This window comes from Aquila chrysaetos, chromosome 4 (genome assembly GCF_900496995.4).
Source record: "Aquila chrysaetos chrysaetos chromosome 4, bAquChr1.4, whole genome shotgun sequence".
Classification (NCBI taxonomy): Eukaryota; Metazoa; Chordata; class Aves; order Accipitriformes; family Accipitridae; genus Aquila; species Aquila chrysaetos.
Genome location: NC_044007.1, coordinates 66,595,465 through 66,612,958, shown reverse-complemented (window position 1 = coordinate 66,612,958; position 17,494 = coordinate 66,595,465). Strand labels below are relative to the sequence as shown.

Sequence of the window (17,494 nt, the reverse complement as noted above, 5' to 3'; positions counted from 1 at the left end):
AATACCAGTAAAACAAAGCAAAAAAAGGTAAGGGACCATTTAGGAAAATGTCTCACACAAAGCCAGCAGGTGAGGGGAGAAGCATGTCTTTCCGGATGAATTGGTGGAGGGAGAGGAGCTCTGGAAGCTACAGGCTCAGAGACCGAGTTCTTGCTCCCGATCCCACTTCAGCAACGACACGGGGTCTTTTTAAACTGGGCGCTGTGATGTTAGTCATGTCACATGTTGCTAGGGCACAGCGAGGCCCTACCCCACCACCCCAAGCAAGGTGAGCACAGCAGACCCAGAGATGATAGGCAGGTTGAACCAAGAGTCCAAATCGTCAGGCACGTTTGTAGTGATGAGGCAAGTCCAAGGTCAAACCAGAAACATGAGTCAACAAGTCGGGTTCAGGTCTGGTGATGGTAGCCAGGGTCGGTTACCGGTGCCAACTCACACATTCCTCATCCAACTCATTGCAAACACACAGCAGATTTTAGAGCCACCTCCTTGCTGACTAGGTCCATGGCACACCTGTAAACGGAGGCCTCCCTTGAATCCCTTCGGTGGCTTCCCTCTCCTTAATACACTGAGTTTCTTCACCTTATTTTCACGAGACTACTATTAATTTCTCCTTTCCCTGCTTATTCACTGATGCCTCTGCCAATCATGAATTGCCTTGAGGCGCTTTGCTTGCAATAAAACATTTATTTTATCTAATTTTAACTATTTTTAGTTAAACAACTTTGTGTGTATCCATTATGAATTGTGTTTTAGGACTGAGTAAAAGGTCATGACATACAGAGTCTCTGCAACTTTGTGAAGCCTTCATTCCTCATGGCTTTGCCAGACTTTATCATCATTTCCTGATGGGCTGTTTGGAATATTAAATAAATGATATTAACAAAGCACCAAAAGATTTTAGCAGTTTTGAAGGAAGGATCTGTAGCAATATGTCCAAAGAAAGTGACATTTTGGGGTTTATTGTCACTTTGAAGAGGGCCTATGGCATTAATTGTCCTATTCTTATGTGGAATTTTACTTGCATTTAAGCTGCAACTTTAGATATTTTATAACACTAAGTAGTTCAAAATGATGAATGAGAGACCTGAGGAATTATGGGGATAAAGATGCATCATAATTACAGAAGCTCTAATGCAAGCAGAGTAGAAAATAAAAATAAAAAACGTTTGAATTAAAGAAAACTAACATATATGAATTAAAGAAAAATGGAAGGAAAGAAAAGAGTTAAAAGAGCAGTGCTGCTTAGGCGTACATGCACCAAATATCCCACTGCTCAGATAAATAACACGTATAAGAACAGAGGAATGGACTTTGTATCCTCTGTTCTATAACCCACCATGTACAAGATACAGGTATTATACGGCCATGAAAATGCTGTATTTTTATTCTGTACATTTCCACTTTGAGAGCCATCCCTGCGGTAGTGTCACCAAACCAGATATTCCTCTTTACCTAAGGGAGGAGGCCCATGGATTTTTAAACAACCTTATTTGAACTACTGGCTAAGAAAAACTGCGATAAAGGAGTGTGTGCCAGTTGCAAAGGCCTGTTCATTAAAGATGGAGGCTCTGCTTTAGCAGGATTTGCATGAGGAAGAACAAAACATCTGTGTCAATCTGTTCATATGAGGCAAGGTCCCCTAACAGTTCCTTCCATAAAGAAATTAATTTCAACCATCCGTTGTTAATTGAGTTCTCATTTCCAGCTCTCTGTAAACCAATTTTTTGGGGGGGGTAGCTGTACCACAGCTGAACTCTGGGTGCTATAACCAAATCAAGTTGCGGTTTCTGCATGACCACTACTTTGCTGCTTTTTTGTCTATCGATAGTCTTTACTCAGAGTTGTATTAATTCTTAAAATGAGTCGCTATCTTCTACAGGTGCAACTCAGTACAATAGAGTGCAATGCAGAAGAATGAAGAAGCAAAGTTCTCAGCCACATCAATTGCCAATCAGTGCTTCATATGCTACTAATTCGTTTTAATATCATAAGGGGAAATTAGTTGGTTTGCCTAAACTTCACTCTGATAGCAGCAATAAAAGGCATGGTCATAAAGTTCAGTTTCATTTCCTGGCTGAGGATAAGTTTTGGTTTCTTTTCTTTCTTATCATGGTAGTAGTTTCATTTCTCTGCTCTTAGCTAGGCAACATATAAGAAGATTGGTTGAGCCTCGCAGTGCTTCAGTGGATTCCACACCATCAGAAAGAGAAATGTCCGACCAAAATGTCCACAATGCTGGTTTCACTTCCTCCGGTATCACAGGAGGATCACTTGCTTCATCGATGATGTCCCAGGAAGCAAGAGCATCTGGGGGAGGTGTGCATTCTGGAGGCCCTACTGCAACTCTCCAAGAAATGGGTATGAGCAATTTTGTGTGTGTGTGGTTTTGTGGTTTAGTGCATAGGTCCAAACAATTTCTTTTTCCTTGAAAATAAGCTTGTCAAGTAACGTCTTCTCTCCTACATTCCTGTATTGCACTAAAAGACAAAAGATTCCTATATTTAACTGCATGTTATGAGTGGGATGCTATTAAGGGTGTTTTCTGTGTATGTACATATGCATGAATGTACACATACATATGTGGTATTCATGAGTTTCAGTGTTTATTTGAAGTTTGTGCTATCTCTCCATTCTGCTAGGAATCATCAATAATATGGAAAGTCGTGGTAGCAATAAGCAACGATACACTTATGCAAGAACATGATCTGTGTACCTACATTTCATATAAATTATCAGATTTCCCTTGCTTTTTACTCACACGCATCCATAGAGGGAGAACCCATAAAACCTTATGCAAACGCTATAGCAGAGGAAAATTAGCTGCAGTCCAAGAGCTGAATTCACGAAGGGAATATATACACATCTTGACAGCACCTATCTAAGTACTAAAATCAGGCATAGCTGGCTTTCATGTGAGCTAACCCTGCGGGTGCTTGCTTTTCTGTTGCATGCACAGAGCAAACCCTGACCTGATGACTCTAAGCAGCTTGGCACTTGTTTAACCCCAGATCCCGTGGGATTCACGCACAAGTTATTCTCCCTGCCAGTCCTGCCTGTGTGACCTGATTCAGCAGGCGTCCTCTAAACAGGCATAACTCCACAGAAGAGAGTGCCCCATGTAATCCTGCTTTACCCAGCAGCACGGTAGTTAGCTCGCTGACCTTGGATAAAAGCTTCAAAACTCTTTTTGCCTTAGGGGTCTTGGACCCACATCTCCCGCGTGTCAGGAGTACGCTAACCAGCAGGCTGGTTATCGGTGGGGATCTCTGCCATATTGGTCAACCGCTGACCTGCTGCTTTTGTAGTAAGCAGCTAGAAGTCTACTGAAGGATGGAGCTGAGCCTGACTCTTCCAGCCATAAAAAGAATGGTTGGCCAGGTGAGCTGGCCAGGGTCCAGATTTGGGGCATCTTTTAATAGTAAAAAATGAGATAAGCTTGGCTGAGAGGAAGTAAGTTCTTTTTTTAAGATATGATTCACATTGCTGCCAATATTATTCATAGCGTGAGGCTCTCCAGACAGTGAGGAAATAAGTGACATAAGGGTCAGTTAAAGAGATACTGCATGTGACTCTTCTGAGGCATTTTTAAGTTTTTACTCAGTATGATTTGATCAGTGAGTTTAGGTTACAGAATACAGTGTTTATTGAATATTCAGTAGGAAAGAGCTTAAGGGATGGTAGCAGCAGAGGGACTGAATATGGGAGAGAGTCAGGAGAGGAGGAGGACAGAGAGAATGAAGAGCAGGAAGAGCTGCTGTCAGGCACCATGCTGCATCAGCAGCAGAAATCCTGGTACACGGGAGATGCCAGTTACTTAATCTAATCATACACTAGAGCAGAGTTAGCTGCACAATCTTGCCTTCCATTACAGTAAGGATGGTACAGCAGTACTCAGCACACCCATAACCGGTGGCAAACTCTTCAGTGGTCATGCCCTATAGAGAGCATGAAGTTGCAGTTTCTAAACTAAAAGGCTGAAGAATTGTATCCTTCCACGTGCTGAGAATCTTTAGGAGAGAGAAGCGACGTAAACATTTAACAATGCCTGGTTTTATTCTTGCAATGTCTGTATCAGCTATGGACTTCATTATTTTGGTGAAGAGAAATCTTCATGACTCAAGGAAACCTTAGCCATGCCTACAGGAGATACTCCAAAAGAGCTTTTATCCATGTGAAAAATGCTAGCTCTGTAACATTGCCAAGACAGGTGTGAGCTTTGGCTCCCTGCAGCAGGAGAGCTTGCCACACATTCTTTGCCTGATTGAGAGCTAAAAGGGCCTGATTTCATTTCCGCAGGTGCTCACTAAAATCTCTCACTCTTCAAACACATCTTCTTAACCTTTTCATTCAGACTGTAACCCTTCCTCCCCCCCCAGAACAAACATGCTCGAAGGAACGGCTGATTCTGCAGCAGGGCATGAGTATTGTTCAGTATCACTTTACAGAAGATGTTATAACAAGCTCATCACCAAAATATTTGAGCATCCTCCAGGAACGCTTTAAGCATTATCACTAACATTTGTCGTCTTTAATGCTTTACTCCTCTCCCAGGAGAAGAAGAGTTTGCAACGGAATACTTTGCTTGAGGCTTATTTATACTGAGATGGAGATATACATATAAATTGGCCACTGGCTATCACAGCTTGCTGTGTTTGAGTTTTACAGGTATCTATTATGTATAAGTTTATGCTATGGAAAGTGAAGTGAAAGGAACATATCCATCACCTGGAACAGTGAGTGGTGAGGTCTGCAGCAATCCTTAATTCCTGTAGGAATTTGTTCCACAGTCCACATTTGTTCCTCAGGCAGCTCCTCAGAAAATTGTGATTTCAGCAGCGACAAACTGTGCTGAAACTGTTTTGGAGATCCAAATTTATTAAAAACAGTCTGTGCGAGAGTTGTAAATTTTCTTTGAGTTCTGGGAACATCCACAAAACACTGCAAATGTCCTTTCCCCAAGGTGGCAGATAAAAGCAGTATACTGATGGAACAAGTCAAGTAATCAGCAGTCGTCTTGTCTTTTGATACATTTGCTAGCCTCGAATTTTTTTAAAACACAGTACTTTATAATTATCCCGTAAGGTTCCTTCCAGTCAGTAACATCTCCTTTGTAAATGTTCTAGGTGCCAGAGGCTCGACCCATTCATCAGGTTTTACCAGCAGCGGGATCTCTGGTGGATCCAAGGCTTCCCAGATGATGTCCCAGGAGGCCAGATCTCACGGAGGTGGAACTCCCAGGGGTGGTACAACTTCCACCGTCCAGTCCATCTGTAAGTGAGAGTCCTCCAGACAGATAAAGAAGAATTAACAGATGACTTCCAAGAAGTCAGCAGTATTTCAGCTCGAGTGTACATTTACTAGATGAAGGGATGTAAATAAGAGAAGTGGCTGCATCGCACCTGAAGCAACGTTTCTCCTGTTTGTTGCTTTATACTTGGTGGGAAGCTGAAACTAGGGAATTAGTGGAAATAACTATGCCACAAAGTTGCAGAGATATGGGTGGCTAGCAGAGACAGAAATCTGAAACACATAGTGACAGAAAAAAGGCCAGTGGAAGTTTAGGTTATGCTTTCATCATCACCACAATGGAAGTTCATTAATTTTTTTCAAACATAAATTCAGGACCAAACCAAGAGCTTCACATTTGAACATGCAAAACAGATTAAGTGGGAGGAAATAGCGAAACATGAGAATGGAGTTATCAGACTGACAGATAGGAATCATTACTCCACTTCTTGTGGCCTTTTAGAACATCTTAGCTTTCTTTCCTTTAAAGGAAGTTCATTGGGTCAAAAGCAGAGGGATCTACCTGCTCTTACCAGCTCAAAGCAGAGAACACCAGAAGTTTTCCTCATCACTCTCCCAAGTTAATGCAACCCACACCTAGATAAATCAAACCAAGGTATGAGGAAGCCTAGTCTATACCTGAAAACATCAGTAAGGATGCTAATTATTGTAGTGGGATCCTACAGGGTTTGGGAGAGAATTGGAGACAGGATTGAAGTTCTTAATTTCAAAAAGTGTCTTTCAAAGTGTAACAAAGACCTTTGGTCTCTGACCTGGGAACATTTGCAACCAATGCTCAGATATTCTGTATGTTTCCCTGTACTGCAACTTTGCTTTAGGTTGTTCTCACAAGTTTCTTTGTATTTGTCCTTAGCAATGGGTGGCAAAGGCGGAAGACGCTGAATAGAAGAAAAACATCAGTCCAGAAATAAGCTCTGCAAGCGGTTCATCCTTTACTAACAGAGTCATGTGACAACTTCTCCCCTTTGCTCTCCCTGTCACTGATGTGAAAGGCAAAGCCTTTTTGACATGCACAAATAAAATTTCTCTGAAAACGATGGATTCTTGCGTTAAATTAGTGGGGATGGGGATGAGGGGCAGTTTCTTCCTTGATTAAACATTCTCTGAAGCACAGGCACATACAAACACAAGCCGATAAATGGAAGCTAAGGTACTTTGGACTGCAAGGGTGTCTTGCCAAAACCCTGGGTTTAGCAACACTACATTCTCCAATTACAGGTAGCTTGCTTTGTTTATTTTACAAAAAGTTATCACAGTGCAAAAGTCACCCTGTTGTGAGAGAGGAGCATAGAAACACTTGATAAGAGGCATCCAGCAGTTCCCTTTGGATGTACTTCTAATAGACTACCAAATTAAATTCTACTGAATTAAAAATACACATAAGCAAATGAGAACAGGTCCCAGGAAATTTCATACCTCAGAGATGCAACTGATATTTATATCCCTCTACTATTTCTAAAATCCCTTTCACATTAATTTAATTTCAAGTCCCTCTTTCTTTATTGAGAAGTGTCAGCTTTGCCACAATTGGACCAAACCTACTCCTGTAAATTTCTTATGATACCTGAGAACAGATAAAGAAGAGAGCCCATCTTCCCTGGTATAGGTCTCACTACTGGGGCCTCTTGCTGTTCGCCACAAGCCTGACTCATTTCCTTCATATGTACTCATACGATGACATTTCCCCAAATACACATAACATTGCCCATTCCCCATAGAAATTTCCGAACACATATTCCCCCACACTTCCATCTTCCTCCTGTCTTTCTGGCTCCTCATCCTCCCTCCCCTATAACCTCCCTCCCTCTGTATTTCTAACAAAACCACACAATGCAGCTTCTCCTTTCCTTTCCCCACCCCAGGATGGAGGAAGAGAATCTCCCACCTTCAGGCCAGAAGTTAAGAGGTGCTGGGTTTGTGGTGCTGCACTCAGTGATTTTCTCCAACGGCTTCTATCACCCAGCTCGAGCATTCCCACCTCAGCTGCATCTCTTCACGGCTGCGAGACATGTTTGTACCCATACACCTCATGCTCTCAGATACGGTCTTCTCCCTCCTCCCTAGGCACCTTCCTGAATGGACATGAGCAGTCAGCGTTTGCCTCCAGTTGCAGCAAAGTTAAATTGAATTATTTGATGAGGGGAAGAGTGCTAGTATGGAGAAGAGGCCGATGAAGAGGGGAAGAAAGGTATCCACGCTTGCTGTGCTACGCGAAGGATTAAAAGGCAATTGAAAAAAAAAGTCTCCATTTCATGGGATGGAGGTGCTCTCCTAGCAAGGTGCTATCGTGGGCAAATGCTTAAATGTAACCAGGAGTTGAAGTCATAAAATCATAGGAAGATTTACTTTCAAAGGTACCTTGCTGTGAGAAGAGTGGGGGCAGTTCTCTAGTCCAACCTTCCACTCGAAGCAGTGTTAACCTTAATGTTAGACTTGTTTGCTCAGGGCTTTGTCCAGTCAGGTTCTGAAAATCTTCAAGGAGGCAGATATCACAGCTTCTCTAGGCAACCTGTTCAACAGTTTCACCGCTCTCACAGTTGAGATTTTTTTCCATATATTGAAATAGAATTCCCTTTGTTGCAAAGTTGCACTTACTCTGATGGATCGTGAAGTACATAATAACGATGTATTTTAGAGTTTTCCACTTTAGAGATTCACCAATAAATATGCTTTCCTGAACTGGCACCTAGGCCTAAAAGTCATGAAGATGGGACTAGAAACATCCTTTGCAGAGCTCAGTGCCTCTGCTGAGAACAGACACGCTATTTACAAATCACGCACTGTCACATCAACAGGAATGAATGGTTTCTCTCTCCCCATACTTTCTGTACAATTACAGTTTTAGAGATTTCTTCACACAATAGTAGTAGCTTATATTTGTATGTTAGCTTTCATATTTAAGGACCCTGAACTGTTTTGTTGACTGCAAAGGAAATGCAGCAACATAATCCCACGCTTTTTTTTTTTTTTTTTTTTTTTTTTTTTTAAGGTCAGACACATTTTAACTTGACTTGAGTGGTAGTTTACACGCTCACATGTGTGTGAAAGCTTCCCTGCTCATGCCTGCATGCTGGCTATCTGCTGCTAAATTGTCACCACTGCCATAAATATCTAATTGTAATATTGCTGTTGTAGTCTGCAACAAATAAAGAAAGAAAAGGAATGAAGAACACCTTGTCCAGGTGAAATGAAAAAAAAAAATTAAGCTGTTATGCAGTAAAAAATTTAAGTATTCAGGACTCACAGACAACTCACCAGACTCAAGGGTCTGTGAATCTGACTGAGAAATGTGGGGCACGGTCTCCAAAATGGTATTTTAGATGTAATTTTCAGCCTTTCTTCTAGCCTTTCTCTATTCTCCTCCCGCATCTCTTCAGATCTTAGCCACCTCTCTGCAACAATGGTTTTCCCACGTGCCCCAGTCACCATTAAGCACAAGGCAAAAGGTTTGGCCGAACACAAACAGCAGGATCTGGAAACCGGTGTCACCAACCTGTGAAGAGGGAAGGGAGGGGGAGGCTGCTGGTTTTACTCTGATGAACTTTCTGTCTGGTTCTTCAGTTGTGGCTGTCCCTGCTTATAACAGGCCTGCCTTTCCCACTGTCCCCACCAAAACAGTCTCCAGTTAAGAAATCCCCTTTCCTTCTCGCTTTCAAACCTGCTCCATAGTCATCCTTGATCCCTTTTAGGGCAGCAGCCCCACAACCGCTGCGGGACATCAGCAGGGTGCTGTGATTTTCCTCTCCCGCCGTGGCTCACCCTCCGCGAGAGCTGTGTTGGAGCACTTTGCTGGCTTGGGCTCTGCCCCATGACCTCACGTCACCTCTAAAAAAAGGCTGCGGCAGCTTTGTCAAACAGCCGCTGGGGTATAGGCGGAGAAAGCTGGCTACGTAACCAAGAGCACAGCTAAATTTTTCTAAGGCGCTTAACGTTCCTCACTCGTGGCGGCTTCATCGCAGTTCTGCCGCGTCTTTACAGAGGAGGGAGGGAGCATAAGGTCAGTGTAAGGCAATAAAGCATTTTATATCTATTTACTACAGATTAAAGGAGGTGGGCAAGTAAAAGGCAAAGGAGAAGCTGCATCCTGTCTTTATTGATTTTTACAGATCACCAGTGATTCTGCTTTTGCAGCTTTGTCCACCCAGCATAATAAAAATAAAAGCATTGAAACTCCGGATATTTGGCATAGCCTGGGATGCGTATGTGCAAACATGGACTCAGCAGTTCACTGCTCTTTAAGTCTGGGCTAGTATGTGACTCTAATTAAGCCATCCTACACTTTCCTCCCAAGGCCTAATGCAACAGCCCGTGATTGCTAAAATATAGCTGCGATCTATCAGCAGATCTTTATTCCCTTCTATGCCCTCAGCGCTGGCACGAGGTAGAGCAAGAAGGTCTAACCTGGCTTTTTCCCATTCAGAGATTCCCCCCGTGTGCAAGTGCTCTCAGAGAACAGCAAGGACCTACCTTCCCACAAGCAGACAGTCAAACACCTGCTTTAGCACCTATGATGCTGAAGTGAGTCATAACAATGAGACTAATGTAAAAATGACAAGAAATAGTAGAAAAGTCAAGCACATACATAACTTGTCAGACAAACAGTTTTGTAAACTGAAGCTGTATTATGCGAGAAACAATGTGTGACCTTTTAATGACAATTAAAGACCTTGTTTCTTATTTACCTGCAGAGGGGGAAGATTTAAAACTGGGTTTCAACTTGAATGTTGGCATTTCTTGACCTCAAGTGTTTTTGTCTTGTTAAAAAATGACTATCATTAGTGAGAGCTGACAAAAGGTATTTATGCCTAAAAGAAGGAAAACCAAACCAAACCAAAGCAAGGATCCTTAAGCACATATCATTTCACTTTTCAGCACTTACGTGATGCTGGCAGTTTGGATTACTTTTCCTATCTTTAGATCTTGTTGTGTTGAGAACTAGCCTTTATGGAAGCAGGGAGCATCCTCAGCTGCATTTGAATTCACTTAACTGCATCGGCTCTAGTAGGTCTACAGGAGAACAAAGGTAAATGCTTCCTCCTGAAAGCCTTACTCGCAGACCACTTAAGCAAATTCATATGTACATTACTACAAATGAAGTATTTACATTTTTAACAGAATATAATTGAAAAGGTCAAATAACAACAAATATGGCAATCTAAATCCCTCATGTCTCTCAATCAATCTTTCCACAACAAATAGACAGAGAGAGAGAGAAAGGAAAAGAGGCAGCAGTGTGTGATTACCAGAGCAATAGCACTGAAGCAATACACTGCAGAAAGCACATAGCTCTCTGCACGGAAATCAATTTCTCCCATGGGATGGGGTCGATAGTTGTCTGACAGGACAGTATACAGGCAATTTAATAGCATTTTATCTAAATGAATCTATTCCTCTCCCCCCCACCAGCCTCACAGTTCATAAGAAGGCTCTCTCTGTAAAATAGATTTATTTATTTTTTATCATACAACAGGAAAGTATTTATCATTTTGAAGACACTACCATTGCCTATTAAAAATCATTTATCCCTGTTAAGTTACTCATTACCCACAACTCTTTCCCAACATTGTCATTCTAATTAGTTAAGTCATGCACACAGCCCATAAAAATGACTTTCAGTTACTCCGGAAACATTTTTCTTACCCCAAAACATTTTAAACTATAGATCATTCTTTCAGGAAAAATAAGCCCACAAAGCAGGCAAACTCAGTTGACTCAGAAGAGCATTGGTATCTGAAATGACATTTTTATGCAAGAAAAAGCTTTTTTTTTTTTTTTTTTGAGGAATGCATTATACACAGAGATTGGTTGTCCACTGTATCTATTTTAATAGTACTTAATAACTGATAAATAATAAAGCCAAGCTGATCTTATTAGTGGATATCTGTGTGAAGTAAATGGTAATGAATGAGAACCCATAATAAGCATAATTCCAAGGATGGATCTTTGGCGCTCTGGGAGTTTGGTATTGTGCCCCAAAGGCTCTTGTAAATCCAGCTGCAGTTCTTGCTCATCATTTAGAAGATTAGGGGCTGATAAGCGACAGTCAAGCCTTATTAGAACAGGCTAAGGCAACAGGAAACATTAATTGGGTAATTTAATGCACAAGGAGACAATAAATGCCTGCATTGTGGTTCAGATGCTGTTTCCTCTATTGATTTGTTCATGTCTTATTTTGTGAAATTCTCACAAATTCTTGGGGGAGAGACTGCAAGACAAAGTCCAAGTTTAAAAATACCAGAATACTTTTGTTATTTCCTCCGGCTTCCCTTCACCCCTTGCGTTACCAAGGGACCCAGCAGCAGCCCTGCCCTTGGAAGCCAAAGAATGAAGACTGCTCCCTTGCCCAAGGACTCCTCCAACAAAGGAGGGGAGAGATCCAAGGTATAGCACCTACCTGCAGTGAAATGGTGTCTCACCATCCTACGTGTGCTATGGCTTCAACACAGCGTGCACACAGCAGGGGCACTGTGACTCTGGGAGAAGTCCAGTCTCTCTTTTCCTTTAGAAAGCTGGGAGCACTTAACAAAGCCCCCTTCTCTTTCACCATTCTGGAGGAGGTGTAGAAATAGTTGCTGGACTGATCTTCCTCTGGAAGTAAGGAAGATGAGAGGAAGCTCCCGGCATGGGTGTTACGTCCCTGTCTAATGCCAGAATTAATCCACTCGTGTGGGTGGATTCACTCAGTCCCCTCAGTGGTGGATATTGGTGTCTGGAATACCAAAATCTCTCAGTTGTATACCAGCTCCTCATCTGGATCCCATTCTAAGATTTCCTTCCCTGAGATTTCTTTCCCACAGCTGAACAGGAGGGAAAAGAGGTTCTCTTACAGTGGAAGAAATTCAACATGAGAAGGGGAGAGTCTTTCCTTTGCTTAGCTGACCTAGGCACTCTTTCCCTCTCGTTTTCTAGCACTGTAACTTGGAAGATTGGGGGTGATAATTCATGGACGCTTTATTTCAATAATTTACATTTGCAGCAATTTAAATATTAAAATGCAGTTTGAAGGCACGCAAGCATCATTAATTTCAAATAAACATCGTACATTATGCTCTGTTTAACAGCATTCAGTCTCACTTTTTGTAGCTTTATTCCACTTTCAAGCACAGCTTTTGAATCATTCTTTTCAAAGATCCCCAACCACAGCCTCTCCCTTCCACAGCCTGGTGCCGTTTCTGCTGCGAGCAACGTTCCCCGTGTCTGTGGCAGTGGCTGGAAGGCCACTCCTCTTTGCCCGCTGCACCAAAACTCACTGTGGGCAGAGCACCCCTCCACTTCAAGCTTCTTCAGGACTGTCACATTTGAAGTTGGTGTCCTCTTCACACCTCCCCATATTTAAGGAGGGAGGTAGCCTGTCTGCCTCTATTCACCGCATGATGTGGTGTTGCAGGGTGCCTGTAAACAGATCCCTAAAGTCATGGAAGCCTTGGGAGAAGAGGCAGGGACCATGTACAGCCCAACACATCCTCTCCACCACCACATTAACCAACGCTCTAGCTGTGCATCTCCTCAAGGACTGCCCCAAACACAACGATCCGAGACTCTCCACTAGGCCAAAAATAGGAAACGTGCACATCTTCTTGTTGGAACAGTGCTTATTTGTACTTGCACTGAACACTATGCAGGACAGCCAGTGGTGGACCTATTCTGTTGGACAAAAGGATAAGTCAAGGCAGACCTCCGCATCGGAGAAGATCTGACAGTCTTCCTGGAACAAGACCAACACATTCCTTTCAAACCAGCGACCAGGTACCCAGTGGCCGGGTTGAGCAGGTTAGCCCCTTTCCTCTTCTGGAAAGAAGAACACCCCAACACTCTTCCTCTGGGCTTTCATTCCACTGAAGTTCTGAGTGTTGTAACCATACTGAAAAACAACAAAATTATGCAGGCTGCCCACGACGGTCCATTTCCTTAGGGCCTCACATATTAAAGAGACACAATTAATAATTCCATTTCAATGCACTATAATAAAAAAGATTGTACATACATTCCCTTATAAAAATATTCATCATTAATGATTACAGTAATTAAAATAGTTCCCCATCCTCCCCTCTACCACTTTGGGGGAAAAGTCAGCATTGAAATATAATCTGGTTTAACTAGATCTGGTTTAACTAACATCTAATACAAGCAATATGTTATATAAGCTATCTTGTTTTACCCATTGTTTGGTGGGTTTTGGTTTTGGTTTGGGGTTTTTTTTTAAGAATGCCTGAATGTGAAAATAAATAAATAAATAGATTTCCCTTAATGTAATAAAATTTCATAGGAAATATTGTCCCAAAGGAAAAAAAAAAACGTATGCTACAAAAAGAGTTCTTAAAATTCAGATGTTGCTTTTTGCAGCCTTTTGCAATTGGAATTTCCACCCTGCCAAGATTTTTACTGGCCAGTTTTAAGCTACCTCTGCAATTTATGTTTATACATAAACAGCTCTGATTTTAATTGCTATCAACTTCTTACACTTGATAGATGGTCTTAAATATTTTTTTCCTCCAGAGACTACTTACTTTGCCAACTATTGACACACTTTCAAGATTTATACTTCTCTAAGGAACGAAGTTTACAATAAAATATAATGTATTCCGTGGCTGTGAATGGTAATGTTACTAAACAATCCAAAGATATTTCACAACTGGTAGTTATTTCCCTCTCACACCCAGCACTGCACTGTTTTAGTCCTACTATAGACTTTGGTTTTTAAAGAAATGTAAAATGCCTAATTTGCCTAACCTAATGTTTCAGAGAACCAATATGACTTAATTTAGGTTTCCTTCTACTAGAGCCATTATTGGACTAAAGATTACCCTTTCATTTTTCCCAGTAATTATTTTAAGAGGGTAACTCTTGTGGAAGGGATTCATTCACTTGTGGGATTGGAATAAGCCCTTACAGAGCTCGACCATCACACTGCAGTCAGAAACAGGAATTGTTACAGAAGTGTAAAATACAATGTCAAACATACAAGTAGTTACTAATTATTAGACAGGCGTAACTCAGTAGATGACTGAAGTCACATCTACATCTAAATATTTGGATTGAATCCAGCTTGCTGGTAGCAATCATGGGTCACATTGCTTAGAGAAACCCCAGAGGACAAGGAAGGAAGGGTTCTTAGAAAAAAGACATCCATTTGTACCATCTCCAAGCAACTGCTACTGCATTGCTGCAGAAGTAGCATCATCAAGCTCTATCAGCAGCTCTTTTAAAATCAGCTGAAAATATACCCAGCACTGAAACAATTCATAGATGTTACTTTAGTGACGAAGTGCAGCTCTCAGCCTTGTGAAAATACACTTTCAAGGGAGATTTCATTTTCTTTTTTCCAGCCATTTCACCTCTTCAATACAGCTTTCTATATTAATCTATTTTGTAAATAGGTAATTTTATGTCACACAGCTCCTTTGCAGAGGAAAAGGAAAGGTGGCTCTGGGTTGCTCTCTTTTTATCTCATTGTTACCGCTTCTCCGAGACGAGCAGGCACCCCAGCGATAAAAGGGAACACGCTCCATGGGTTGCACCACCCGTCTTCCTCACTGACTGAGGAATGGGAGGGATGCGATCCAAGAGGGTCTGTAATTTCCCTGGGGTAGGTGATGATGCAGCCTGTACAAGAGTAATTTGTTGTGAAGTTTTGAATTTAAACATCCCAGCTCTTGGTGAGACTACAGTTCCAGGTTACTTGGCTTTTGCCCTTGAGATGGAGGAGAAATTCCCCACAATTTCTATAAAAGTTGCTAAAAATTCTAGGAATAAATGATTTTGTCAGAGTAATAATTTCTACAATTACTCATTGGGAGTCCTTGCCCTGGCCATCCTCCCTCTCCCACCCACCTTATAACGATTTTTCTAGAGCGAATAATAGTTTAAACTGCAGACAGAATAAAAACTGAAGAAAGCAGAACAGAAGTATAAAGAGGCAGAAGTGAGCAGCTGCTTAAATCTGTTAATAACCAGATATAGAAACAATGAATGAGGATGATCAGAAAACTGAAGAGACCAAAAAGGAAAATATTCTTGCAGACTTCATCCCTGTAGAGGAAAGCAATAGAAATGGAGACCTAATTCAGTTTATGATTCAAAAAGCATGTAAATGCTTACTTAAGCACTTACAAGCTTACTTAAGCATTTATACACAAATGCTTAAGAAATTCTTCATGTTCTGTCAGCGTGAAGTTAGTTTTCACTTGGGCCTGGTAGTTTGTGTTGCAAAGATTTTTTTGCAATACCACTAGTGAGTTTCCAACAAAAATTTTATTAGGATGTAAATTAATTCTAGAAATTTATTTCAAGATATAAACCCAATCATTCTTCTGTAGTGCATTTTATTTATTCCTTTTGATGCAAGGATATAAATCGGACAGTAATTTTGTACCAGTCCAATAGAGGACTTATAAAAGACAGTAGATGAGATAATTCATTTCTGATTATTCATGTTTATTTTATCTTTAGCATAAATAGATTATGAAAATAATCTGTTCCATGGCTGCTGCTTTTCTGATGAATTTAAATTACATGTGGAATATTCTTAAGAAGAGAGATACTGAAAATATAGATTTATTATTATTTTGACTCCTGTTGGCTTCTGTGCTTAAAAATGGTATACACATAAGGAGGTTAATGGCATTATGATTTTCAGATAACGTTTTTAAACTGCTGACTTGGAAACTGTGAGATTAATAGCACTGAGAACATCTAAAGGTAATAAGATTACAATTTAATATTAACTAAGTGTTTCTTAGGGGTCTGCTGGAGCAGTGCCTCAGCTCTGGGATATGCTAGAGTAATTAGTCTGTAGTGGCATACAGTGGCGATGCATGATAACTGCAGCTTTTTCCTGCTGCAGTTAGGGTTTTCCATTCACCGGTAACTGGTTTTTGTTTGTAATACCTGGCATAAACAGGCACAGAGCAAGCTTGTAATGCTCTTGCCTTAACCTGACGCTGATCAGGGAGAGACCGGTTCTCAAAGGCTGATCCAAGTGCACAAGGAAAGATTTGTTCGCTTTTTCTCCCATATAACAGATTTGCAAAAATTATCTGCCCTCACTTACTTCTACTACGCTCCAGAACTGGTGAAGTTGCACAGTGTCTTCAGGAGAGTCTGCTGTAGCCCCGGGTGGCCAGAGGCAATGGATGTTGTGCTGGCTGCAGGACAGAAGGACGAAGGGAGCGGCAGCTCCTGCCGTACTGTCATCTAAATCTCTTATTTTTTTCTCCTCGTTTTGCTAATTAAACGTATCCATGTGAAAGGAGTTGGCCTCCTCCATCAGGAGAACCTCCACAGGGTGATGCGGTTCTGCCGTCACGTAGGATTGCCTGACCAAGCCACACCTGAAACACCAGCCACAGCTCGTCAGGGCAGCGAAGCTGAGGGTGGTGGAGACTTCCCTCCTCTTGTAGGAGTTTGTAACAGAAGCATTAAGATAGCATGACTGAAGTGCAAGCGGAAAAGGACCTGAGGACACAGCACAGCAAAGGCTACAGGACCAGCTTTTGTTTGTAAACAAGGGCACACTCAACAGCAGACAAGCTGGTAAACATCGAAGAAGGCGGTGTTTACATCAACATCAAAAGGCCCCTGCTTCAGTAAGGCCAAAGTACAGCTAGGTCAGCAGAGGACCTAGACGGGAGAATGGCAAAAAGGCACTTTTTACCTGGTACCCATCGCTCCTCCTGCTCTCCCAACAGGAAGCCGCAACGTTACCAGAAGGATGCCCAAATCGGGAAATGGAAACAATGCATAGTGAACTATGCTTCATATTTACAAGGTCAGAGGGTTAAATAAGAAATATTCAGAAGCAGAGGACTATCTCATACTAAATATGGATCCTTAGAAGCCCCAACAGACCCATCCACCCGCGCTTCCTGACGACCTGTCCCCAGGAGGGCAGGGAGGACTCTCCAGCCAGAGCCCCTCGTCCTCCGGGTCACTCAGAGGGACTTCTGCCCACACCCTGTGAACACCTACTTCTCGCTGCTTGTATGCAGGCTTGGGTGAGTGAAATCTAGCAGAGCTGTGTAGATTCAGTAGCAAAACGAAAGCATTTAAGTCAGAAAAACAGGCTAGCAAAAAAAAAAAAAAACCAACACCAAACCCCCTATACAACTTCATAATCATTTGAAGGGGGATATTTTAATAATCTCAGTTTGCAGGATGACCTCACAAAACACAGAGCTTAAGGATT

The 17,494-nt window shown here is 41.8% G+C and overlaps 1 protein-coding gene across 1 annotated transcript; it reads left to right on the top strand.

Annotated features, from left to right (window-relative positions):
* The first annotated feature begins 2,144 nt into the window (after window positions 1–2,144).
* LOC115340407 (interferon alpha-inducible protein 6-like) lies at window positions 2,145–6,347 on the top strand. Its single transcript, XM_030012002.1, has 3 exons — window positions 2,145–2,361; window positions 5,127–5,273; window positions 6,164–6,347. The coding sequence occupies exons 1-3, from the start codon at window positions 2,214–2,216 to the stop codon at window positions 6,190–6,192; spliced, it is 324 nt and encodes a 107-aa protein (XP_029867862.1). The 5' UTR covers window positions 2,145–2,213; the 3' UTR covers window positions 6,193–6,347.
* The last annotated feature ends 11,147 nt before the right edge of the window (window positions 6,348–17,494 follow it).